The 26,604-nt window shown below is 46.5% G+C and overlaps 2 protein-coding genes across 3 annotated transcripts in view; both read right to left on the bottom strand.

Annotated features, from left to right (window-relative positions):
* The window catches only part of TOR3A (torsin family 3 member A), a 23,052-nt gene extending 14,880 nt beyond the window's left edge, over nt 1–8,172 (bottom strand). Inside the window, exon 1 of the mRNA XM_045297977.1 lies at nt 5,310–8,172. Within this exon, the coding sequence (XP_045153912.1) occupies nt 5,310–5,370 (61 nt within the window). The 5' untranslated portion in view covers nt 5,371–8,172. The remainder of the gene's footprint in view (nt 1–5,309) is intronic.
* A 99-nt stretch (nt 8,173–8,271) lies between these two features.
* FAM20B (FAM20B glycosaminoglycan xylosylkinase) overlaps nt 8,272–26,604 on the bottom strand; it is a 28,712-nt gene continuing 10,379 nt past the window's right edge. For both annotated transcript variants that reach the window (XM_004706709.4, XM_045298307.1), the window contains exons 4-7: nt 15,847–16,018; nt 15,509–15,700; nt 13,562–13,621; nt 8,272–8,936 (exon numbers count right to left, since the gene is read on the bottom strand). In XM_004706709.4, the coding sequence (XP_004706766.1) occupies nt 8,705–8,936; nt 13,562–13,621; nt 15,509–15,700; nt 15,847–16,018 (656 nt within the window). In that variant the 3' untranslated portion in view covers nt 8,272–8,704. The remainder of the gene's footprint in view (nt 8,937–13,561; nt 13,622–15,508; nt 15,701–15,846; nt 16,019–26,604) is intronic.

Genomic DNA, 26,604 nt, shown 5'->3' with positions numbered 1-26,604 from the left:
GGGGAGGGAGGGGAAAAATGAGGACCTAATGTCGGGGGTTTAAATGGAGAGAAAATGTTTTGAGAAACGATGTACAAATGCGCATTACACAATTGATGTGTGTATGGATTGTGATAAGAGTTGTATGAGCCCCTAATAAAATGTTTTTAAAAAAAATAAAAAAGAAAATCAAACATCTCAAAAAAAAATAATAAAAAGCAGACTGCTCCATGTTGCTCCCGGAGAGTGGCGTTAGCCCTTGGGTTACACATGGAGCGCTTTACCACTGCGTCGCCTGGACTCCTTGGAGACCTACAGGCACAGAGAAATAAGATCCTACACCAGTGTGGTCCTCGCTCATGGGGAACAGAAGTTTGGGAAGTGCTGTGTGAACTGCCTTTGCTAGCCTTGTACCTTTCAAGTGCTGGCTGCCCGGCAGCCAGTCAGAGCCCACGCAGAGCTTCCCTCCGAAGGGGCTTCGAAAAGCATGGAGAAACGCCATTACCTTTTTTTTAAGATCATTTTATTGGGGGCTCTTACAGCGCTTATAATGATCCATACATCAATTGTATCAAGCATGTTTGTACATCTGTTGCCATCATCACTTTCTAAACATTCACGTTCTATTTGAGCCCTTGGTATCAGCTCCTTTTCCCCCTCCCTCTCCCCCAACCTCGTGACCCCTTGATAAATTATAATTTTCATATTTTTTTCATATCTCACTGTCCCACCCATGTTTCTGTTGTTCGTGGGGGGGGCGGCGCGGCATATGTTACATGTCATCATTTAAGTTGGTTCCCCCTTCCTCCCCTTGGCCTCCCACCTCCCCCATACCCTCCTGGTATTGCTACTCCCATTTCTGTTCCTGGGGGGTTTATCTGACCTGGATTCCATGTCATGAGCTCCTATCTGTACCAGTATTCGTGCTCCAGTCTAGTCAAAACAAAGGCAGGACTGGGGTCATGATACTGGCAGGGAGAGGGGGGAGGTGAGGAAGCCTCAAAGAACCAGAGGAATATCGTGTTCTTCATTGGTGCTATATTGCACCCTGGTTGACTCATCCCTTCCTTGTGACCCTTCTATGAGGAGATGTCCTATGGTCTACAGATGGGTTTGAGGTCTCTGCTCTGACCCTCCTCATTCTCAACAATGTTTTGTTGTTTTGGGTCTTCTGATCCTATGCCTGTTACCTGATCCTATCGACACCTCGTGATCACACAGGCTGGTGTGCTTCTTCCATGTGGGCTTTGTTGCTTCTCAGCTAGATGGCCGCTTGTTTATTTTCAAGTCTTTTAGACCCCAGACACTTTATCTTTTGATAGCCGGGTACCATCAGCTTTCTTCACCACACTTGCTTATGCACCCACTTTGTTTTCAGCAATTGTGCCAGGAGGGTGAGCATCACAGAATGCCAAGATGTTAGAACAAAGTATTCTCGTGTTGAGGAGGGGGCTTGAGTTGAGGCCCAAAGTCTGTCCACATCCTCAATGTATTGCCATATAAATATGTGTACATAAGCCAACACCTCTATTTTTATTAATTTACATAAGTGCACACCTATGTTTATATCTCTATCCAAAGCATTGCTTCCTAGCTCTTTCCTCTATTTCCTTTTACCTATATCCTGTCACCCTTGCCCTTCTTCTTTTAGTAATTCCTTTCAGCTAGATTCTTGTTGCTCCAACACCCCCAGGATCTCTATGTCCTCATTGTTGATTTTAATTCTAGTTGTTCCCCTGTCTATGAAAGCAAGAATATATCCATTACCTTTTAATTCCATTTCGGAGGCCCGGTATGGCATGTGGAACAAGGTTTAGATTTCAGGAGAGCATAATGCATTTTTTTAAATCACGATAGTTGCTAAAGCCACTGGCTTGAGAGCCATCTCATATGAAGAAACTGATGTCTGGAGAGATTGGGGGACTTCACTAATGTCACGTGCGCAGTGTCTTTGAGGCCGGGCTCTCTAGATTATAAATTGAATTCTGGTGCTATGGCCCCCAAAGTCACACACAGCCTACTTGCTCATTCCAATCTCTCAGAGCACACGCGGGGTCATGTGCTCCTGCCCTGCACTCCGGCAGCTGCAGACACCCGATAGACACCTTTGTTAGGATAGCGAGGCAAGTTGGGAACTTAATGAATGATGTCTGCCTAGGGCATGCCTGAACGCCTAAAAGTGCTGTCAAAATGGAACAGAACCCCCCTCATAGAGCAGGGGCCATAACACTAGTACAAAGCTACATGCAGGCAGAAGACAGAGTACAACTGCCCCTGTGAGTTTCAGAGAACAGTGATCAAGGGGCATGCCTTTACACTTATTTTGTAAGTGCAAAACGCTAACACATTCGACACTCTCTGAGCATGAATGACTTAATGTACTCACCAATTTTCTACATGTGTGACCTTGGGTATAACCTAACTGGCCCCTGCCTCAATTTCCCCGGCTTATAAAATAATAAAATGCCCACCTGATAAGGATGCTGTGAAGATTAAATGGGTTAATTCAGTGAGTGTAAACACCCCATATATGGGAAATGCTGCTATGCCCAAAGATGGAGGGGCACTGTCTGGTGGCATGGGTGGGGGGGAGCTTTCTTTAACTGAGACGCTGCTAGGGAAGTCTGGGGGTTAAAAGACTAGTCCAGGCAGCCCCTGGCTTACAGCAGGCTGTTCTGACAAGTTGGTCATCAGTTCTGATGTAAACTGAGTGCCCCTCCCACCCTGACCCCATTATTACTTTTTATTACCAGGGTCCTTAAACATTCTATCTTTGCACATCTGAGAATAACACCAGTAAATCATGCTCTGTAATATTTTATCTAGTGCATATGTCTAGTAAGACTTTTTTTTTTTAAAAAATGGCATTGCTAAATGCAGTTTGTCATAATTCGAATTCATCCTAATTTCCGGGCTGCCTGTATTCTTACAGTAAGCTGAGTTTTTGTGGAAAGGAATGTGTACTTGTAGCTTTCCTATAAGGTGGCTAACTGCTCATTTCGGGGACATTTTGCTTTGGAGTTGGCCTATGGTAAGTAAAGTAGGTCGTTGGGAAGGTCTTTACAAATTGGGTTTTCAAGTAGAAGGGCATCTTTCCCCTCAGTGATTCACCGAGTAGGAGCAGCCTCCTTGAAGTCCACCAACCACTACTCTATTACTCACTGCCACCGAGCCGATGCCGACTCACAGCAACCCTGCAGGCTCAGCTGGAGCGGGTCTCCCGTGGGCTTCCGAGATTGCAATTCTTCAGAGAAGAAAGCTTTGTCTTTGTCTCTTGGAGCAGCAGGTGGTTTCAAATTGTTGACCTTGGGGTTAGCCACCCAAAGTACAACTATTGCACCACCAGGGCTCCTTACAGCGACCCCTGGACAGGGAAGCATTGCCCCTGTGGATTTCTGAGACCATGACTCTTCACGGGAGAAAAAAGCCTCATCATTCTCCTATGGATCGGCAGCAGTTTCAAACTGCAGACGTTGCAGTTAGCAAACTAATGCGTGACCACTATGCCACCAGGGTAGAGGTAAATATTTAATACCCAAAAAAGCAATCCATTTCTAGACAAGCTCTTGAGACTACAATACCTGCTGGCATTTCAAGCCCAAGGTAAGAGATGCTTGTGAAACTTGGAGGTCTGTGGATGATGCCACCTACAGGCCACTATGGAAACTACAGGCAGCTCGGGTTTGGTTTAGAGGATTTTAGTATATGCTACTCAAGTATGGTTACGGCCAGAGAAATGGCATCACCCAGGAGCTTGTTAGAAATGCACCTTCTCAAGCCCCCACCCTGCACCTTCTACTGGGTGTGTGGGGTTGGGGGGTGGGAGCACAGCATTGTACTAGGCCATTGGACAGGAGCATCACTTGGCAGAGACATCTTTGCAGCCCCACTGAGGGGTCATAGCCCTCTGCCTTGAAAAGTCTTCAGGTGAAGATCAAGCCTTTCTCTCCAAACAAAGAGATAAATGGAAATATAAAAGCCACGCTGTCCTGAGATCCAAGAACATAAAGTGAGAGCTTCACAGCTCACTGCCAGTGTTCCCTCTACCGTTTCCTACACTGGGCACTTGGACTGCCTGGCCCCGTCAAGGAACACGTGCAGGGACACTTCTAGCCCTGGAATCAGACAACAGGGCCCAGCAGCGTCTGCACTTCTGTAGTCCGGCCCCCCAACCCAGTACCATCAGCTCAGACTCTTGGAATGACCCCCGGGGCTTCCCAAGCTTGCATCTTCATGGGGGCAGAATGCTGCATCTTTCTCCTCTCAGCCGCTAGTGGGTTCAGGCTAAAGAACTTTCAGTTAGCAGCAAGCACCTTAATCACCGAGCCACCAGGGTTCTCTGTGGCCAAGGGATTCTGTACACAGCCTGTCAAGCCTAGCACCACCTGCCACCCTTCACTGACACTCCCGACCACCTCACCTGCCGAAGCCCAGAATTCTCTCCTGCTTCTTAGCCACACCATCATGTTGATTTCGGGCAGAGCTGCTCCGTAGGGTTTCCCAGACTTCTAAGTAGTTTGTTACTGCAGCAGACAGCCTCACCTTTCTCCCGTGGGGCTGCTGGTGAATCTCAACTGCCCACCTTCCAGTCCAGTGCCTAGCCCACAGGGCCACGAGGGCTCCTTCCTCCCTCTCGATGAATCTACGTCACTGTTGAGGCACCACGTGCCTCACATGCACTCTACAAGCTCTGGAGGGGAGGGAGCCATGATCTGGGTGCCCCAGTTCCCCACACAATGCCCAAAGGCTGGCTGACCAGAGGCCCATGGGGATTCAAGCAGCAGCAGCTCACAAGACCCAGCCATGGTTACGGCCAGCCTTGCCCCCGTCCCAATCTTACACCACGAAAGCTGGGAAAGGCCAAGTTAGAAGTAAAGACGTTATCGAAGGTAAGATCCAGAACCTAGCCTTCCTCACACCCACTGCCGTAAAGCTCAAATCCCAGTCTCTCATGTCGCTGTACATCGGAATCGACCCGATGGCAGTGGGCTTGGTTTAATACCAGTTTTCCTAAAATGGCTGCGAAGCAAATGAAGACTGCCAGCTGTCCCAGAGCAGGATCTGAGTGGTGAGTCAGCGAGGGACGGACAGCACCAGGCCTCAGCTTCCCACGAGGATTCAGGTGCAAGCGATGGAAATGGACACCTGCCTGTTGCAAATGAAGTTAAAATATTAAGTATTCTCCTCTGGGGAACATCTCGGCGAGGAAGTGCCAGGCCTCATCAAACACGAACACGCACTGGGAAGCAAGTCTGGTGGCTGTTCTCAGTGGGCGCGAAAAATAGAATCCTCTTCTGTCTCTGATCAAAAGTAGTAGAAACTGGAAATACCAGGCCAGGGCAGTATTAAGAGAAAATGAAGATACAACAGTTTCTTGAGACCTTTATTCATTTTTTTCTTTTTCAGAATTGAAGGTCATGGAACACATCAGAAACTCAGATTTGCATCTTATTTGGTGTCTCACTGAGCACAACTTCTCTTAGTGTAACTGCTATGGAGTAATCCTTGGCAAAGCGAGACAACAAATGGACTAGCTTTTCAGTAGGTTGTCCCTGCTTCCCCGCTGCCTTGCATGTTAACACCTTGGCTCCTTAAGCACCTGTGGCAGCTGAGTGCCCAGTCCCAACCTCGAAGATTCAGAGAGAAAAGGGCCTTCCTGGCCCGGCAGAGTGCGAGTCACCAGGCCAGTGGGCCGGGCACCCCCAGGGCTCAGAGGTGCTTGCTGAATGAGTGGTCTTTATGGTGACAACCTGGTGCTGGCCTAACTTCAGGTCCTACAGCAACATAGGCCCGTGTTTCTGTCAAAATAAAGGCCCATTATTGCTAGAACACAAATGCACCTCATTAGTCGGCTTTCTTGACGATCGCAGGGCACTGTGTGCCTGGTGCGGCAGGTCACCGCTCAGGCAAGAATACAAGAGGGCGGAGGAGGGAGGTACATGGTGGGCAGGGGAAGGGGGCCAGAGACTTCTAAAGAAAAGCTGGATGCGAGGGGAAGCATGTGTTGCCTTCAGGGGGCACGGCAGAGCTGCCCTGTTTATATCCACTGTACCTAACAAGCAGGAGTGACAGGCTGGAATTCTCCCAGTTCATTCTTACATTTCACTGGACGTGGGAGCCCGGAGTGCAAACAGGGAAATGCCTCTTACGTATGTCCTTGAATGAGACTCCGAGCACCCTAAGATCCGTGGGTTAATTGGCTTTTCAAAGAAAGCTATTTATGTCCCTTCCCAAACCTGCACTATAGACTCTTATCAAGGAACAGTTTAAAATGAACCTTCTCTGTCTACCTTTACCCACCCAGCTTTCTGGATAAACACTTTTAAGAAGTGAGAGGAGGGCATGAAGCAGCAGTCAATTCTGATTTTCCTACTTTTGTAACATCAAAATCCACCAAACTTGGACTGATCAAACAACAACATCCCCTCGAACTTGTCCTGACTGGAATAGCACTCGATTCTGATCAATAAAATACTGTCCGCCACAGGGGGCAGTGCTACTTGCCTTTTTGAGAGACATCTACCTCTTCCCTCTGCTGCCCCAGAGACTCCCCTATCGGTGAAGGCCCGGCTGTCCCCCCAGTTTCATCTAGATTGGCCTCAGCACACTTGTCCAGCTTACTGCACTCCTGACTTAGAACATAAACTTATTTCTTAGACGTCACACTTCGTTATCATTTACCTTTAACTATCATGGATAGGAACACCTTTTAAAACCATGAATTTGAAACCCGCAGAGAAAAAGAATGACAAGAGAGGTTTCCTGTAATGCCTTGAAGGTTAAGACATTTTTAAAAAAGTGACTCTTTCCTCTTTTTCTCCTGACCAGGGCCCTGGTGGCAAAGTGGGTTCTATGTTGGGCTGTAAGGTTTAGTCCGGGAAACCCTGAGGGGCACGTCCACTCTGTCTACGGGTCACTGGGAGGTAGACTCAAAGACCACGGTGGCTTTCCCCGCTCAGCTGAACTTTCTGCCTTCAACTTTATGAGCGAACTCCGAGCGTGGGAGCTTTCAGTCTTCCCAGTGCACCATTCGTTTGAAAGAGGGGCCGCCACGCTGAGCTCAGCGAAGCTGACGGGAGAACAGAGCTCCTACCCGCAGCCCCGCCCCTCCACCTAGAAGCTGTAGGGAAAGTACTCCCACCGAATTGTGACCATCTTTGGACATGCGCTTTTTAAAAGGCCCAAATGAGAGTCCATGCCTCCTTTTGTTAACACTATTTCAGTGTTTTGTCCTGTCTTTACGAATTCAATACTCCTTTTTACAAGTCAGCCCATTCTGTGTCCATCTCAAAACATACACACATCAGCACAAAGTACCCTAATTGCAACGTAGGTTAAAGTGGTTACAGGTACCTCAGTTAGTTAATGTGTGGTACCTAGGCATCAATAGGACAGCTGGTCTTCAAAGTATGGGGGCGTCTAAAACTGGTCTCAAGTGACCGGAGTTAACTTTGCTCAGGCAGGCTGTTTAAGGTCGTCTCTGCTGCCGGAGAGCAGCTCGCAGCTCCTCACACACACTAAGTGGGCACTCCAGTCTGTCCTCCTTGGCCCGTATTCCAGAGCGATAGCTTACCTGTCATAATTGCTTCCCCGGAACATGGAAGTGAGCCGGGGTTTTGAGAGGGTAACATGGCACCAAGGGTGCAGAACCCAAAGGGGATTTCGGCATGAAGGCAGAGCTTGACAGACATGCAAGTCTACGGCTTCCCATCTCTGTTCCACTGGGCCTGGAGCACAAGCGGAGTCCGGTCACCAGCAGGGTAGCAGGGCACGTGCTGCCAGTGGCAGAAGTGCATAGGCTTTCCTCAAGGAAGGCACAGATGGGGGGGACACTCCCTCGGGGGTGGGGTGGGGAGCTGCTTGGATGGACCAATGCCATCTCCTAGGGAACTGCGGACAGCAGAAACTCTTACCTGAGATGCTGCTTCAGTCTACTCAGTTAACTGAGGGAGCATTTGCCTGCTTTGACAAAAGGGAGATAAGGGTCTCCATACGAGACTCATGCTTGGTTGGTTTTCTCTGGAGACCAATTTTGATTAACCTGGACACACTGGCCAGCTAGATTGTCCCTAGGTACAGAGTCGGTTTTGCTTTTCAGACCCAATGAGCTTGAAGACAGGGGCACAGGTTTCCATGAGTGACCTCAGAGATTCCCCATCTGCTTCTACCAAGTGTGCCTCGCTCTTCTCCTCTAAGCGCTGGCCAGAGGGCCACCACACAGCTTGTTAGGAGGAGCTCCCATCCGATCCTCACAATACAACCTGCCCCTCCCAACAGAAAGCGCTAGCTGGCTCAGTAGAATACAAGGCTTTATTTGCTGCCACTCCTTAGGAGGCAGTAAGCGTTCCAATTCAACTAGTCCCGGTAAAAAAGGACTTGAAAGATTGTAAAGTGTTTTCAGAAAATCCACGAGTGTGGAGACAGGATTGGAAGCTTCAACTCAAAATTCACTGCAGAACCCAATCACCTGTCCCAATGTCCCACCTCGGCAAGCCCCAAGGCACGGGATTTCCAACCCCGATGGACAGCAGGTGATGCCACCTGACCATCTCCGAGGCCTAACCCGTGTAGTCTCTGCTACAGAAAGCCCCAGACCGCCCAGGTCACCCCGCCTTCTGTCCCCAGAACTTTCTGCTGGCCAGCTCCAGTCCGTAGGCTACCCTTTGGAATGGATTGTGCTGTTTCTCTATCTTTGTAAGAAGTTTCGGGAATTCTGCGTTGAGAGTTACAGGTGGGACAGGGGCATCCTGTCCTCCACCAGCACAGCATCGGCCCCAAACTGGTCTGTGCACTGCTTCACGGTGGCCAGGACGCTCAGCAGCCGTTGCTCCACTGCGTCCAGGTGCAGCTCGGAGAGCACGGGGGCGATGGGGTCGGGGGCCGTGGCCGATTTTAAGGCGGACTTTAGCACACCGTTCTTTAGGTAGTTCAGTCTGTTCCAGGTGGAGACGCGAATGCTGGAAGGCAAAGTGTAGGAGAGGTTACACAAACCCTCTCACTGTCACATAGAGCTGAGAGCCTGCTCGGCAGACAGGAGTCAGGGAGGAAACTAGGCACCGTGATCCAACAGGAACTCACCTCTGTAGGAGCACTCCATCCCAAGTCATGTGACCCCAACCAGCTCTGTTCTTTTATGCGTAAGTAATTTGAGGATCAACACAAAGATTACATGTATTTACCAGGGATGTTTCAAAATGCTCGTGGGAAATGGAATGAAAGACTGTGAGATTTCCCCACAAACTCTCTGAAGCTTTTTGGTCCGTTCACGGCAGCGTCTGCAACAAGAGCCCTGGGAAGCAATGGGAAGGTCCAACCTCCAGGAAGTAGTTGATCTGGCTCAGCCAGGCAAAGGGGTATGAAGCAGCCTTCAAGAGCATTTTTGAAAATTTGGTGTGGTTAGAAAATGCCTATAATACAATGGTGAGGGGACTGAAAAAAAGGGAGGGTACCTAGTCTACCCTCAATCTGTGTCTATGTGCATATGCATAAATGTACACACTCATGATTAGAATGAAGAACTCTAGAACGTTCACAGGAGTTACTCTTAGAGTTAATGGGCAATTTCTATTTTCTTCTTTACAGGCAGGCCTCGGCTACAAATGAGATCTGTTCCTGTTGTGTCTAATTTGTTGGTAAGCCAGAGCAGGTGGCCGCTGGGTCTGAATTGGAGGGATTTGAGGTTGTCCCTGGACTGAGAAGCTGCCTGTGGCTGTGATGGGGAATCTGTGGTGAGCGGCTGGGTCAATGCGATCCAGGTTTCCATGCAGGGCGAATCCACATACAGGAATGGGCAAGTGTGAGTTTGTAAATCAGATGTTTGTATCCCAGGGCCTACTGCGTGTTTCTAGTTTTAAGACATTTCTAACTTTATATTATAAACAAGACCAAATATATTTTAAGACACTTATCTTTCTTAAGTTATTTCACCAACTAATGAGGATCTTTTGTTGATCCCACCAGAAGAGGTTCTCAGGTGGATGAATGGGGATGACTAGGCATGCAGAAAAGAGGCCTCTTGTCCTGCAGCTATTTAAAAAGTACATAATACAACAGACAAGGTACTAATTACCTAAATCTATGGAATCCTGCTGCACCTCAATAAGAAAAACACAAATAATTCAATTAAAAGGGGCACAAAGGACATGAGGAGAAATTCAGGATCACTAGCCATCAGGGAAATGCAAATCAAAACGATGACCAGCTACACCTTACACCCACAGTGATAGCCCAATTAAAAAAAGAAACAGAACCACAAATGCTGGAGAAGGTGCGGAAAGACTGGGACTCTTACACACTGCTCGTGGGTTTGTAAACAGGTACGACCACTGTGAAAAGTGACCTGGTACTACCTAAAACAGCTAAGGATAGAAATACTATATAAACTCACAACCTTATAGGACAGGGTAGACCAGGCCCTGTGAGTTTCTATGACTATAACTATTTACGGAAGCACAGAGCCCCATCTTTTCCCCGCAGGGCGCCTGGTGGTTTCAAACTGCAGACATTAAGGACTGCAGTGTAACTTGTATCCACTATGCCACCAGGGCTCCTTCAGAAATACCATACAAGCCAGCAATTCCTTTACTAGGCATATACCCTAAAGAAATCCAGGCACAGAACATGAACAGATGTATGCTCTCCCACAGTTCACAGTAGCAAGAAGCTGGAAAGAGCCCACAGATGCCCATCAGTAGAAGAATGAATAAATAGGTACATAAACAGTGGAAAACTATGCATCTCTAAAAAACTGCGATGAAACAATGATCAGAAATAACATCCTGGGCTTTAATGCTTGTCTTCTAACATCCATCTAAGTTAGGCATCAGTTAAGTCTACATGGCAGCACACCAGCCTGAGTGATCCAAGGATCGCAAATAATAAAATCCAAATCCAAAGAAGGGAATGCTATCAGTTTACATTGTGAACACCCAGCTTGCAGAAGGCTATGGATGACAGTGGAAGTCCAAAATATATTTGCAGGGTCCCCACGTGGATTAAGCCTCTGGTGACTCCCCTCTGACCACAGTCCAGAGATGTGAATAGCCTTGTCATCAGACATAGAGCACTGTAAAGTCGATTATGGCAGATGTAGTTAGGTTAAAATGTAATACCTAAGCATCTAATCTCCATTTGACCCATTTAAAATTTGTTTTTAATATAATATTTTCTGCTATGTTTTCCCTGTTTTCTTTTTTGATTGAGGTTTTTTTCAATTTTGTCTAGTCATTGTTGGTATCTGCTCCCTGGGTCTTGCACGATTTTCTGCACATGAGGTCCAGGACAGGTGTTCCAGAGGACAGTAACTGGTCAATGCTTCCCTGGGGTCGGCCACAAAGCCCACATGGAGCGGTGTGGGAAACCATCGGCTGCTCCACGCAGACAGACGGGCTTTCTCCTCCCGTAACGAGTCACAGTCGCAGCAACTCACAGGGGCAAGTCTGCCCTGTCCCCTAGAGCTGCTGAGAGTCGGGCCGACTTGATGGCTTTGAGAGAGGTTGGTTTATATGGGGCACAACGGGGGGATGGGGGTCATGGGAGCTAACGAGTACGAAAACGACAATGTTCTGAAAATGATGGTGGTGATGACTGCACAAACCGTCTTAATTATTAAATTGTATGTTATGTAAAATAGATGCCAGCAAAATTATTTAAAAATAAAGAGTAAGGAAGCTCCACCTGTGCTCAAAACGTGCGAGAGAGAAAGATCCATTAAAGTCCTGGATACAGTAGGAAGAAAGACAATGTGGAAAAAACTCAGAAAAAACAACAACAAAATAAATGCCAGGCTTTCTGGTCTGCGAGAGGCTGGTAGAACCCGTGAGACTATGGCCCTTAGATACCGTTTAGGCCTGCCAGTTGACTTATGCCAGTGTCCCAGCTTTCAGCCTGACAATTGGCAGGTCTATACACTGGACAGCAACACTAGCAACATGTGCACTTCTTACACCACAGGAGACCACAAAGGACAGCATTTCCTGGGGGCAAAGCTCCCTGAGGAAGCAGGAAGAGGAAGGCAAATGGAAGCAGTAGACCTGGAGGATTTGGAGAGAGTGATTATACTTTGCAGCAGTGGTCTCAACCTTCCTAATGCCGGGACCCTTTCAGACAGTTTCTCATGTGGTGGTGACCCCCAGCCATAAAGTTATTTTCGTTGCTCCAACATCACTGTAATTTTGCTACTGTTATGAATCATAATGTAAATATCTGATATGCAGGACATATTTTCATGGTTACAAATTGAAATAATTAAAGCATAGTGATTAATCACAAAAACAATATGTAATTATATATTGTGAAATATTTATTTCTAATTACAAATAAAAGAAATTTTGTCTTGAAGTATGGTGTAGCATGGGTACAGTTTTCATGCCAGGTACTCGGATGTGGGCATATCTGCATGTGGGTGGACCTGCCTGGAGACGGATAGAGGAGCAGAGGTCTCAGTTCCTAAGACCATCGGAAATATGTGTTTTCCGATGGTCTTAGGCAACTCCAAACGGGGTTCACGACCCACAGGTTGAGAATCACTGCTTTACAGGGACTGCAAAATGTATGTGAATTGCTTGATGGAAAACCAAATGGCTCTGTAAACCTTCACCACAATAAAGAGCTAAAAGTAAAATCCGTGTCCCAGGCAACAACACCAATGAGATGCTGGTGGGGATGTCAGTGGTTTGCTGCCCGATAGACTCCAACTCATGGAGTCCCAGAGGTGTCAGAGAGGAGCAGCTCCGGGAGGTTTTTAAATGTGTGCCCTTTGGAAGCAGTTCGCTAGATCTTTCTGCCCAAGAACCTCAGGGAGTGTGACCTGCCAATCTTGCAGCTGACATTGTTTCATCTCTGTGTGCCCCGCCTGCAATCCTGTTTCATCACTGTAGGACCCCCTGCAAGCCTATTGGTGGCAGTTGGGCACCATCTAGTTCCTCTGGTCTCTGGGTTATGAAAGCTGTGTGATGTATGTGGCCATTAGTCCTTTAGAACAACTGCGTCCGTGTGTCTTTGATTTTTTTTTTCACTCCTCTTTACCCCAAAGAGGGCGGGACCAATAGTTATACTTTTGATGGCTGCTACCCCAACCACTACTCACCAAAGTCGGTTGGAGAACGCTGCCAGTCAAATCTGCGTCAGCTGGCATGTCAGAGCCTGCAAAGGCGATGTTTTCATCCTGCTTTTTTTTAAGTGACTGCAGTCTAAAAAAAACTGCTTGTAAGCAGCCATAGAAAGTATAACTATTGATGGGTCCCTCCCTCTTTGGAGCAAAGAAGATTTGATTAGATTTATTTTCCAGGGACAGAAAGAAAGGAAACGATTTTCTGATATTTAAACCAATGTGGAGTATATATTATTGACTCCACTGTCACATGTATTTCATGTAAGACTTGAAGTGGATTCGTGCTTTGGGTTACCTTCCTCTACCTTTCCCTGTTCCCTTGTCCCAGATCTCCCGAGGCTCTTCGCTGGGAGAGCAGGACTAGCACTGCGCACGTCCCAGGACAACTGAAAGCCAAGAACACAGCCGCTCTGTAGCTGAGCCTGCAAAGGACGGGGAAGACAGCACACGTTTGCAGTGTGCGTAACTTACATGCAACACTGATAGAGAGGGGCGAGAATGCTTCTCTCATCCAGCGAGGGGTTCCCAAAGCTGAAAAGTAAATCAAAACTTAGTGAGCTCGCTGGAAGTGCCAGTCCCCTTCTTAGCATCACAGTCTATCAGAAACCGAAATGTAATCCCAGATCATTTCACGCGCCGACAGCTCCAATCACTTCAATTAAACCGGGCATGACCAATTAGACACAGGATCTCCAGAAGCCCCCTTGAAGCACCAAATAAATACACCCATTTACAAGGACTTTTCCTACCAAGATCTTGCAAAGTGCTGGCACCTAACTATGGTAGCACAGTGTGGCATGAACAGACTGGCAGGAGACCCCATCAGGCCCCAGACCTGACAGGTGTGTAAGGGCTGGGGGAGAAACCAAGGCTATTCCAATTCCACCACGGAGCACACGGCCTTTACTTGTGAAAAGAATTCCTCCTTGTAGCCCCCCATTACCCGTCGGAGAGATTCCGACGCTGTGCACTAAGTACCCGAACAGGCTCAAGGCTGTGGTGAAGGTGAGCGATGCAGGAACTCAAAAGGGAGAGCTGAGCCTGGAATCAATGTCTACCTGCCATGCTGTCAGGGACACTCGCCTCAGTAACTGGAGACCCGCAGAGAACCAAGGACCAAGGCGGTGATGCCAGAGTATATTTCTTTTTAAATAAACACCCTCACACATTAAGGATAAGGATTTTCCAGAACAGTGATTGCACTGGCAACCAATGGCTCTGCTGGGGGATGGGGCGAGGGGGCGGCAGGACAGGCTGCCTCTCACTGTAGCTGCCACTGTCTGCACAGACACAAGAACAAGACATCTTGTTCTGGGCAAGTTTGTGGCATCATTAGCAAATGTCCAAGTGGTCTATGCTGAGGGTCCAGGTCTCAGCTTATTCCCTGCAGCAGTGGTAACAGGAATGACCTGGCGCCTGGAAAGTCCTGGGCTCCAGGGGGATAACTTTCTTTAGCAAACACTCATTTAGTCCAACTCAAAGTGGTATAGAACTGAGCACCATCAAGAATGTAGACAGCAAACTGGAAATATGCTCCAAATACCTCAATAAAGATCAGGACAGAAAAACACTGCCCAATACATACAATAACAAAAGGAAAGAAGGAAGAAATAAGGTTATTCCACTTATTCAAAACAAACTTGAGATAAAAGTAACTTGGTTTTTAAACATAACCACTCTTTTCCCATCTTAACAAAAAGTCCAGGCCTAGACTGCCAAAGCTAAATAGCCGATCAGCAAATTACGCTTTAGAAATTCCATGAACCAAGGACAGAATAAATTTAAGAGGAAGCTTCATGTTGTATGACCTGTGTCACTCTCAAGCCTAAGCAGCTTAGTGAAGGAGGAGTGAAGTGGGGCATAAGTTAAACCGCTGACTTCCAGGTCTCAAGGGAGCCATGGTTGTGCTATCAAGTAAGCAAAGTCCGTGGTTCAAATCCACCAACCCTTCCGTGTGAGAATGACGAGGCTGTCTGCTCCCCTACAAGTTTATACCCTCGGAACCCTGACCTTGGGTCACTGTGAGTTGGAATTGACTTGAAGACAGTTGGGGTTTTTTAGTGGGTGAAGAGCCCTACAGACACATCAACTCTTTAGAAAGAACCCCCTTTCCACTGGGGGTGGAGGGAATATGAACCTTCTGAGCCAACAAGTACTGAGAGAGCAAAGATCCTGAGCTCACTACACTTTAAAACACTTATGGGTTTTCTGAACAGATCATGTAAGCACAGGGTGTACAAACTTCACAAGGTACAAAAGGGCATGGCCTACCAGTCAGGTCCCCTCCCTTTTCCTGTGCCATGAGGAACGCGCCCGAGAGGGAACGGGAAGGATACTTTCTGGCAATGGCTCTTTGGGTACCTGCCAGGAGACACATGGGGAAACCGCTCCCTGGCTGGGCAGCTCGGCCAGGCCTACCTCTTGGCATTATCGAGAAGGATGAGCATGCTGGCGCCTTCATCATCCTGGAAGCTCTCGTAGTGATGGCGGTCAGCGTTGCCAATCAGGTAGTCAAAGACGGCTGTGTCGATGATGTCCAGGAGGCGTGGGCCCGAGTCGTAGGGGGACGTTTTCTTCACAGCGTCACAGTAGCTCTCGTCATACTCCCACCTGGAGGCAAGCAGCACGGTGGGGTTATCTCCTGAACTTGCAGTCGGTAAGTGGCCCCCACCCAGCAGGCTCCTCTGCCAGCACACAGCCCTCTGAGTGTGGGCCAGAATCAGGGCGAGTTAAGCATGGCCCACAGGGGCATTTACCTGGCCAGTTTGCCCTCTCGGTATGTCCTGCCCCAAGGGTGTCTGTGCTTCTGCAGAGGCCACACGTCAGGGAGCCAGAGCGTGATGGATCCCTCCATTATGTCTCCATCGGCACACGCTGGCTCTGTCTCCCGGCAGTAGTAACATTTCCCATAGAAACAAGTACTGTTTCCTGAAGGAGAAGGAGGAGTCAGACACATTGAAGTAAACAAGGAAGATTCCAAATTCTGCCCCCAAACAAAGCAGCAGAGAACACCCGCGAATGAACAGGTGAATGGATGTTCTGAACAGGTAACTTATGCACCCAGTGTAAAAAAAAAAAAATCACAAAGTACAAAAGCATACGTCCTCAAAAGACATTATTTTCCTCCCTCTTGTATCCCTTCCACCCAATGTCTCTCTCGAGTCAGCCACTGTCAGTATCTTCTGAACTCCCTTTAATTCAAAGAAAGAAATGGCCTCTTCTCCTTCATTAGGGCTCAGAATCTGGCCAGAGTGCCCAGGGGAGACGGGGGCAAGTCTGGTGCCAAGGAGTGTCCTGGAGTCTGGTTCTACAAAGGAGGGGTTGAGTACGTAAGTGTGCTCACCAAGGACGGTGGGGCAGTTTCTGACGGCTGGAGAAGGGAGTACACATTTACAAAAGAGGAAGGCTAGAATGAATGAGGGCAGAACTAACTGAAAATGTTGGTGTGAACTGAAGGTTTGAGCGCGATGCACACAGATATCTAGAAAGACACAGACCGGTGCTGCTGTACGCCTCAGAAGGAAGCCTGCCCGGTCCTGAGCCACGCACGCTCTCAGCTGCTCCTAGGAGCGAGCCCATCATGAAGGCACAGACATGCGTATGTAGACACACACACCCTGCCTCTCCTTCCACGTCCACCCAGAGAGCTAGAGACACAGAGGCTTGGGGAGGACTGAGCACACAGTACCTGCACGCCCGTTTCTGAAGACTCCTTTGTGCCAATGTTCAAAGGAACCAAGGCTCCTTGGAGAAAGAGCTGACTCCAGGGTGGGGCAGGGAAATTGCAACAAGATAAGCCTGGAACATTATGTTAAGTCAGTGAGGGAGCAAGAGCTCAGAGAACGAGGCGGGTGTTTTAGGGTGACACAGGAGCCAGCAAGCTGCCTGCCACTGGCTACATCTGTGGCAGTTTGAGCAGCAACATAAATAATGGCAGCAACAAATTGTGCTGAGCAAAGTAAGAGTCCATTAAGCTCACAGTGATATATAGATGAAGGAACAATGGGTGGAATTAGAAAATCACCATTTGGTAACTACTGTAGAATTAATTATTCAGGCAAGGATTGTCAAGGAGCACTAATTCATTGCTGTGGCAGGTTAAAGTTTAATAAGGAAAAGACGGGGTGGGGGGGCGGGCCTTCAACAAGTTGATGGAAAAATGGAATTAAAAGATCATGGAATTTTTCCAGGAACTTTCTGAAGCCCCCTCTTATGACATAGTTCTAGAACATAGAGAACAGGTTCCCAAACTTATTTGGTAATACATCCCCCATTCAGGGGAAAAAAAAATTCTCAGCAATTAAAAAACGTTTGCACTATAGCATGCCATAATCCAGGATAAAGCTTTTGCAGCCCCCCACTGTGTCATTCCAGCATGCCAGGAGGCACTGTTGCCACTTTGGGACACTGCTCTGGAGCCTCCCGCTACAAGATCCTCAGCACCGACTATTCACGAGTACAGCATGGGTATGAACTTGACACTGCAGTGCCCTTGCAGACACACTCTTACTCAAGTGTAAACGTTAGTACCACCAACATATCCACGCTGTGTGCCTCCTAATAGGACGTACCTTAAGTGCAACACCACTCTGCTTGGCACATCTGCCTAAATGTTTAAACCACAAGCAAACATCAGAAAAACCCAAACTGAGAGAAACTCTGCCAAGTACCTGGCTTGCACACTTTAAAATGCCAAGGTCACGAACACCAAGAAAAGATGGAGGAATTGTTCCAGACTGATGGAGCTGGCTAAAAAGATACGGCGAATGAATGCACCCTGTGACCCTAGTCGGAAACCTGGACTCACAACCGGACACTACAGGGACAAGTGCCCAAATCTGAATAGTGCCGATGGGTCAAAGGGTGATACTGGGTCAATTCAACATCCTGCTTTGGATGGTTGAATGTGGCTACACAGCAGCATGTCTGGATTGTTAGAAAACACTTAACTGAAGTTTTAAGGGACAATTAAGCACTCACACCTGCACCCTATTCTCAAATGATCTCAAAAGTACCAGCAATTGAGGAATCCGGGAAGGGCATATGAACGTGCTGTGAATGCCTCTGCAACCTTTATATAATCTAAAATGGTTTCAAAAGTTTTTTAAAGCTGTAAAATTTAAATTAGGGAGTGTGCTTCTTCGAGACATTTCTGAGAAGCCGCATGGACCTACCCCATGCAGCCCTGGGTGCTGGAACAGCCCAGGGAGTCCCCTGCCAGTGCTGAGATGCTTACACACTTACTGATTCGGCTTTCCTCCTGCAGTCGGCGTCATTGTGTGTGTTTTGTGAGACTGCGGAGGACTTTGTAGATCGATGTCGGACACAGGGCCTAATGTCGGACTTATGGGCTTGAACTGGACTGGGTTGGGATGCTTTCTTAATGTACAATTACTCTATATAAAACTCTCTCCTATAAAAGATGAGTGTTTATGAATTCGGTTTCTCTAGTCTACCCAGCCTAACACAGGGAGTAATGTTTTTTTCTACTCTCCATTAAATGTAGCCACTAACGGGGCTATATTCTTTACCTAATAAACTCTCATAAACTCTTTTTAAATGACTGTTTATGTTCCTATGCTTGTGTCCTTCACATTTTTCAATATTTTTAACTCCTGGCACCAAAACAAATAAATAAAACAAATCCTCTGCCATCGAGTTGGCTCCAACCCACAGCGACCCTCTACAGGGTTTCTAAGACTTTACATCTTTTCAGGAGCAACCAGCCTCGCCTTTCTCCCGAAGAGCAGCAGATAGGTGTGAACTGTCAATGTTGTGGTTAGCAGTCCCACTAACTAGGGCTCCTAACAGCACACACTACACAGAAACAAATCACCTACAGACCTACTCACAAACCTGACTACATCGTGCTTCTTTACCTTTCAGACTAAACAAGATTTGAACTAACTGAAAGGTAAACCACATTTGAAGGCCCTGGTGACATAAACAACTTAAGCACTTACTAGCCAAAAAGATGGCAGTTCAAACCCAACCAGAGTCACCGCAGAACAAAGGCCTGGAGATCTGCTTCCAACAGTTCTCAACACAACCTGTGGAGTGCAATTTTACTATGCACACCTGGGTCACCATGAGGCGAGGCAGACTCAACAATAATTAACGACCGCGAACACCACCCTTGTTTCTCAGGATAAAAATAGAGGCATAAATTCAACTCAATCCCATTACAAATACCAGCAGCCCTTTTAGAGTCACTAGAAATGCTAACTGTAAAGCGCATAAGGAAAAAACTCGAATAGGAGCTAGGGAGGGACCAGTCCTCCCTAGCTATCAAAGCAAAGTTCTCATTACAGATCTGCTCAGACACAATGTCCAGTGGGCTAGAACAGGAAGTCCAGAGACGGAGGCACACATAATGAAAAAAGACAGACTCCTGCAGTAAATGCTAGGGGGAGAGCTGCCAGGCAGAAAGTTCACAGCTCAAACCATACACATACCAGAGGATAAATCCCAACTATATAAAAATTTTAAATATGAACTGAAAAGAAATATATCAACCAATGACCTTGGTGTAAGCAAAGCTAACTATGATGCAAAACCAGAAAATTTACCAGAAAACACATGAAGGCATTTAAAAAAAGCCCTCTGCAAGGCAAAGAAATATTATAAACCAAAGCCAAAGAAACACAAACTGGGAAGCTGAGTTTTAACTGGCCCAGAGTATCAGTTCCTTAAGTCAGTAAGACAAACAGCCCAACAGAAACAACCCAGGGGCAAGGGAACAAGTGATCTAAAATCGACTGCGAGGAAGGCATAGGAGGCCTGGTAGGGTTTGATCAAGGGCAATGTAACCAAGAGGAATTACTGAAACCTGAATGAAGGCTGAACATGATAGTGGGACAAGAGAAAAGGAAAAGGAAATAGAGGAAGAATTAAGAGGCAAAGAGCATTTATAGAGGTCTAAATACAGGTATGTACATATATAAATATATTTATATAAAATGATAGGAAACTAGATTTATGTACATATATTTATATGTTAAGTATCAAAGTAGCAGATGGACATTGGGCCTCTACTCAAGTACTCCCTCAACGCAAGAACACGTTGTTCTAATAACCTGGCATTCCATGATGCTCACCTTCCTGACACGATCGCTGAAGACAGAGCAGGTGCATGGGCAATGTAGAAAGCTGATGGTGCCCAGCTATCAAAAGACATAGCGTCTGGAGTCTTAAAGGCTGCTTAAACATCTAGCTGAGAAGCAACAAAGTCCACATGGAAGAAGCACACCAGCCTGTGTGATCCTGAGGTGTTACTGGGATCAGGTATCAGGCATCCGAGATCCAGAACAAATATTTTATCAATGTGAATGAGAGGGAGTGCAGAGTGGAGACCCAAAGCCTATCTATAAACAATTGGACATCCCCTTACAGAAGGGTCACAAGGAAGAGACGAGCCAGTGAGGGAGCAGTATACCACCAATGAAGCATTACAACTTTCTTCTAGTTCTTTAATGCTTCCTCCTCCCATTACCACGATCCCAATTCTACCTTACAAATCCTGCTAGACCAGAGCATGTACATGGGCATAGATAAGACCTGGAAACTTAGGGAATCCAAGACAGATAAACCCCTCAGGCCCAATAATGATAGTAGGGATACCAGGAGGGTGAGCAGGTCGGGGTGGGGGGTGGGACTGATCACAATGATCTACCTATAACCCCCTCCCTGGGGGATGGACAACAGAAAAGTGGGTGAAGGGAGACATCGGTTAGTATAAGACATGAAAAAATAATGATTGATATATTATCAGGGGTTCATAAGGGAGGGGAAAAATGAGGAGCTGATACCAAAGGCTCAAGTAGAAAGAAAATATTTTGAAAATAATGATGGCAGCAAATGTACAAATGTGCTTGACACAATGGATGCATGTATGTATTGTGATAAGAGCTGTATGAGCCCCCAATAAAATGATTAAAAGAAAAAAGAAAGAAAGACAGCTAAGAAAACACAAATGGCTCCAAAGCCCAGTAAGAAGCTGTGGAGGATGAGATGACGTCTCTGAGTGTCACAAACGGTTAAGTGCTGGACTGCCCAGGGGTGCCTCAGAAGACAGGCCTGGCAGGTGTTCTAAATACGAATCAACTCACCAGCAATGACCAACGGCAAACACTGGACAGGCACAAACCGGAAGTCGCTAGCACATGGTTAGCGAGGCCCAGGGAAACAGGCACTCTGTTACTGTTAACAGTGCAAATTGGTGAAATGTCTACAGGACTGTTTGGCAAGGCCTATATGCATAAAAAATGCACGTGCCTTTTATAGGGGAAATCCCATCAATATACTTGGATATATTTGCTTGTGTGAGAAAAAATGTCCGTACGAGGTAGCAAAACTTTAAAGACAAAACTTCAGAATGACCTACATCCATTTGCAAGGGAAAACAAGTCAGTCAGCCCAAGTGCCCTGCCATGGAGCTGCCTCAGACTGCAGAGCACAGAGCCCCCGGGGTTGTTGTGGCTGTCTTCTTGATGAAAGCATATCACTGGGCCTTTCCTCTACGGCGCTGTTGGGAGGTTCAACCCACCCACCTCTGTTAGTAGATGAGTATAAACGGATACTGGCTAAATTAACTATGGTGGTACATGGTATAATGGAACACTTTGCAATGGGTAAAACAAAAGAATAAAGCTCTGTGGTAGTTTATGTAATTCCATGTCAACTTAAAAAGTGTAGGGTTGGCAACCTGCCCATCAGGTCACAGCTGATGGCGCTTACTTGGGGGTGTGGCCATGGCCTTCTCATAAGGAGGGCCCTGAGGACAGCCGACCCCCTCCTTCACCTTCCTGCTAGCTGATCTTAGTTGCTGCCAGAGCCCTATGATGATATCACCCCCACTGTAGCCACAAGACTCTGCACTCACTAACCTGTGATCTTTCTGCATTCTGCATCATTTGAAGAGGGACTTACTAGTATTGGACTTAAGGACTTGAGTTGGACTGGGCTGGGATGTTTTCTTGATATAAAGTTGTTTTTTTTAAATTTTTTTATATAAAGTTCTTTCTTACTGTGACAGTTAAGTTTTTTGTGTCAACATGGCACCCAATCAGGTTGTAGCTTGGTGACTTCATTTGGAAGTGCCACCTAGATAGATGGCTCTCTGGAGGCGGGCCACTCCCTCTCTCTGCCTTTACCCTGGAGATGCGTTTACCGCCATTAGATCCATGGGACTTTGCACCCACCAGCCTGTGATCTTCCTGCATTCTGTATCATCGCATGTGGCTGCGTGAGTCTGAAGGAGGATTTATGGACTTGAGTTGGACTGGGATGTTTTCCTGAGACACAAAAAGAATCTTGATATAAAGCTCTCTCTTATATGACTGTCTCTGGATTTGTTTCTCTAGTCAATTCAGCCTAACCCACTCTCTGTGTGTATGATGTAGGATGATTCCCAAGACACAAAAACAAAGAGTACTATGTAAAAAAATATAAAAAGAGTACTTTGTGGAAGTATGTAAAATGTGTCATACTTTGTATCAATGGCAGTTAGCAGCTGAATGAGTAAAACCGTATACCACTGGGGTTCCTATTTTGTACAAATGAGTTAGATAGATAGATAGATAGGTAGATAGATAGATAGATAATTGAATTATGTTACTGTAAAAAGATTTTAACAAAGTAAAAACACAGCCACACAAAAAATATATCCTCCTTAAAAACACTGCCTGATGCAGCCAACCTATTGCATATAGGATAAAATACAAACTTAAAAAAAAAAATCCAAACTCCTGAGGTTGGTAAACATACCTTGCATAACTGGAGGCTAAAACACAGAGCGCTGTGTAAGAGCTGGGATTAGGAGTCTGAGATCATGGGTTATAATACAGTACACATGTTGAGGAGCCTGAGGGCGTGGTGGGCTGTGAGTTGGGCCTTTCTGACTCTCCTGACGAGTTACAGTCTCGGACACCCACAGGGGCAGTTCAACCCTGTCCTATAAGGTCGCTATGAGTTGGTATCAACTCGATGGCAGTGAATTTGATGTTTGGAATATAGACATTGTACTTACGAGCCCCTTCCTCACTCACTTAACTCTGCACACACATTGATTTCTGCTACACCCCCGTAGTATCTTTAGCTTGCCTTACTCGTCCTCATCCTCTTGACTCTTGTCCAAGCTCTATCTTCTACCTGGAACAAGGCTCAAAATTCAAAGGCCCCAGACACTGGAGGAGAGAACAAGTACTTCGTTATTGTCACTAACCTGAACTTTAACATTTCCTTCCATTATGAAGGCATGGAGTAAACCAGAGTAGCTATGACCTCTGACTTCCTCATGGAGTCCCTAGGTGGCAACAATGATTAAGTGCTCACCTTGGGGCCAGAGAGGTGTCTCAGAAGGCAGGCCTGCCAAGGTCACAGCCTTGAACACCCCAAGTAGCACAGTTCTATTCAGCAGCACCTGGAGTCGCTGTGAGCAGAAGGTGGCTTCCTGATGATTAACGAGAACATGTTCTATCACCAAGAGAAAGCTAAGGAGATATAGATAACTCAAAACCAGTTATATTATCAGTTTGCAATTAGATTTCTATTAGATCATTGCTCAAAGCCTAAAAACCCAGTGTCAATGAATTGAGTCTGCCTCACATGGACCCTACAAGACAGAGCAAAATTGCCCCTGTGGATTTTTGAGGTTGTAGATTTCTCTCCTTAAAGCAGCTGGTGGTTTGAACTGCCAACCTTTTAGTTAGTTTAGCAGCCAGCACTTATAACCACTTTGCCACCAGGGCTAGCCAGATTAGTGCTAGATCTTGTTATTTAATGTGCTAAATAACAAAGCATGTTACTTTATCATAGAGTTGATTTAGTTTTCTAATAAAACTATACTTTAAAAAAAAGCAGGGGGAAAAAACAACAACAACTATAACTTTGGTGGTTTCCCATATTGTTGGTCTACATATTTTATATAATGTTAAAACGTTATTCTGTTGCATAAGAGGCCACATCCAGGCTGCTCATGGGATCTATGGCACACAAAAAGGTTAAGAATGGTAAAAAACCCAGAATGTTCTTTCGCACTGTATCTCTCTGGGAGACGACCATTCTCTCCCTTTAGCCTCACTGCCATTGAGTTGATTCCAACTCACAGCCCCTGTGAGTGGACAGGGCACACTGCTCCTTTTGGTTCCTAAAACTTTGCAGGAGCAAACAGCCTCATCTTCTTCCCTTGAAGAAACTAGTGGGTTTGAACCACCAACTCTTTAGGGGCTACAGTTAACAGCCCTGTTAAGAGACTTGGTTAAAATATTACCTCAATGATCACGTTGGCCAATTGTCTAAGCCCTCTGCACATCCGTCCCACAAGCCCTCATGACTTTTGTTAGCCGGACTCCTTCATTAGGCAACCTTCCTGGAAGGCAGGATTGCTGTGTCGTTCATTTTTATATATACAGTATTGACACACATTGTGAAATGAAATTTCACTGAATAATTGAATGAATATAAGAAAGTAAGAAGATGTAAGGTTTTAGTGTCTTAATATCTGGCTTGGGATCCTGGCAAACAAGTAGTACCCATGTGAGCTGGATAGAGTCATCGATCTCCTCTAAGCCTCTTTTTCATGTGTGAAATGTAGACAATGACCTCTCCCTAAGTACTGTGCCCTATTCTCAAGAGGATCAAATAAAGTAATCGTGTCTTAGTTACCGATTATCGCTATAGCAGAAATATGACAAGTGAACGGATTCAACAAAGATAAGTATTCTCCACAGTTTAGGAGGCTGAAGTCCAAATGCAGGGCACCAGCTGGCTCAAGGAGGAGGTTTTGTCAGCTCTGCACAAAGGTCCTTGACATCTTCCCACCTCTGTGGGCCCAGTGTGACTTGGAGATTTCCATGTGTCTTGGCATCACCTTTTCTGGGACTAGGAGATTCTCAGTGCAGGGCCTTGGATCCAAAGGACTAGCTCTGCCCTCAGCTTTCTTCTCTTGGTGACAGGACTGTCCTTCCTTTTCTGCTTGCTTCTCTGTCCTTTACCTCTGATACAATAAAAGGAGATGCAGACCACGCCCCAGGGGAACTCCTCTTCCATTGGAGCTAGGCTGTCGCCTGAATATGGGTGTTGCACCCCAGGCTAATCCCCTTACAAATGACTGGCTCATCAGATTAGATCACATTACGTGCTGTCATTCTGCCAAACCATGAAGAATCATGGCCCAGCCAGGTAACACATATTTTGGGGGACAAAATTCAACCTGCGACATCATGTGAAAGTGATTTTTTGCAAGGGTATGTAGAATTTAGTTATTATTATACCAAATTGTCCATTAGTACTTTTTTTTAAAAATTGGGCTATGGTCATCATTTTATTAAGCACCTTAACTCCAGCCAAATTCCTCTACCTTCTGGGCACTCAGAAGTTCACTCTTCTCCAAAAGCACTAATGCTGTTGTTCTAATGGTGTGGAGGCGATAGCTGAAGTCCTGACTTCACAAGGGAAGGAGTATTAAAGGCAACATCAGCCCAAGGTCTATTCCTATAAGGTGGTAATAAGACACCCACCACCCTCCAACTTTCGCACCAATTCTGACTCCAATTTTCCCTCCTAATCAATCTCTACTTCTCTACTCTTTTTGATAATTCACTGAGATGGCCAAAAACCTCCTCACAGACAATATTCATCACCAGCGGGTTTAATTAGGGAAATTAACAGGGTACAATTTAGGACCAGAAATGCTTGGGATACATTTTGGCCAGGCAGGCCTCTTTCTGGTCCTCGGATTCTCAGTCACATGGCCCTTTGGTCTCTATCCTGACCATGTAATGTCACAAAGCTCTGTAAGTGGTATTACTAAATGCCAAAGGGGCAGACTATTCCACCATAAGCCTCCACTGACGTTGTTCAGTTCTAGCTCAGTGTGTTAACAAACTTAAAGTGTGTTAGCTCCTTAGATAGTGTTGGAGGTACCCAACTCACCAAGTCAGCCTGCTGCCCCAAGGTACTCCCTCAGCTTTACTCGATCTGTGGGCCAGGAATCCCATTGCTCTGGCTCTTGGTCCTGCTGCTGCTACCCCCTAATGCTCCTCTGCTATACTGCTTGGTCTTGACTGAACAGGTGCAGTGCTGGGATCTCAGGCCCAAAGGATGTGCTCCACTCCTGGTTCTTCTTTCTTAATGGCAGTGAGATACATCTGCACCCATCTAATCCCACCCCACTCCCAATCTTGCTTCTGAGATGGCTCATTTTATATACAGCAGGTTGGCAAAACTGACCAATCCCATGTTAGAGTTCCAAGTTTTTATGACCACAATGAACCCTGCTAACAGTCACTCACAGTTAAGTCATATAATCCTCTCAGCATCTTCCCCCAGCTTCTCTTATCCAGCCCATAAAAAAAGAGGAAATACACCCATCGGCAAGGTCCACCCAGGACCTGGACCTGGTGGGAATTACAGACTGTGGTTATAAGAGCTATACTCAAAGGGAGAATGGGTAGGAAAGAGGGAACCGATCACATGGAACTGTGTGTGACCTCCTCCCTGGGGGACAGACAACC

The sequence above is a fragment of the Echinops telfairi genome, unplaced genomic scaffold (genome assembly GCF_000313985.2).
Source record: "Echinops telfairi isolate 266 unplaced genomic scaffold, ASM31398v2 ScPeMD7_7424;HRSCAF=8462, whole genome shotgun sequence".
NCBI lineage: Eukaryota > Metazoa > Chordata > Mammalia > Afrosoricida > Tenrecidae > Echinops > Echinops telfairi.
This window is presented reverse-complemented; position numbering and strand designations above follow the sequence as displayed.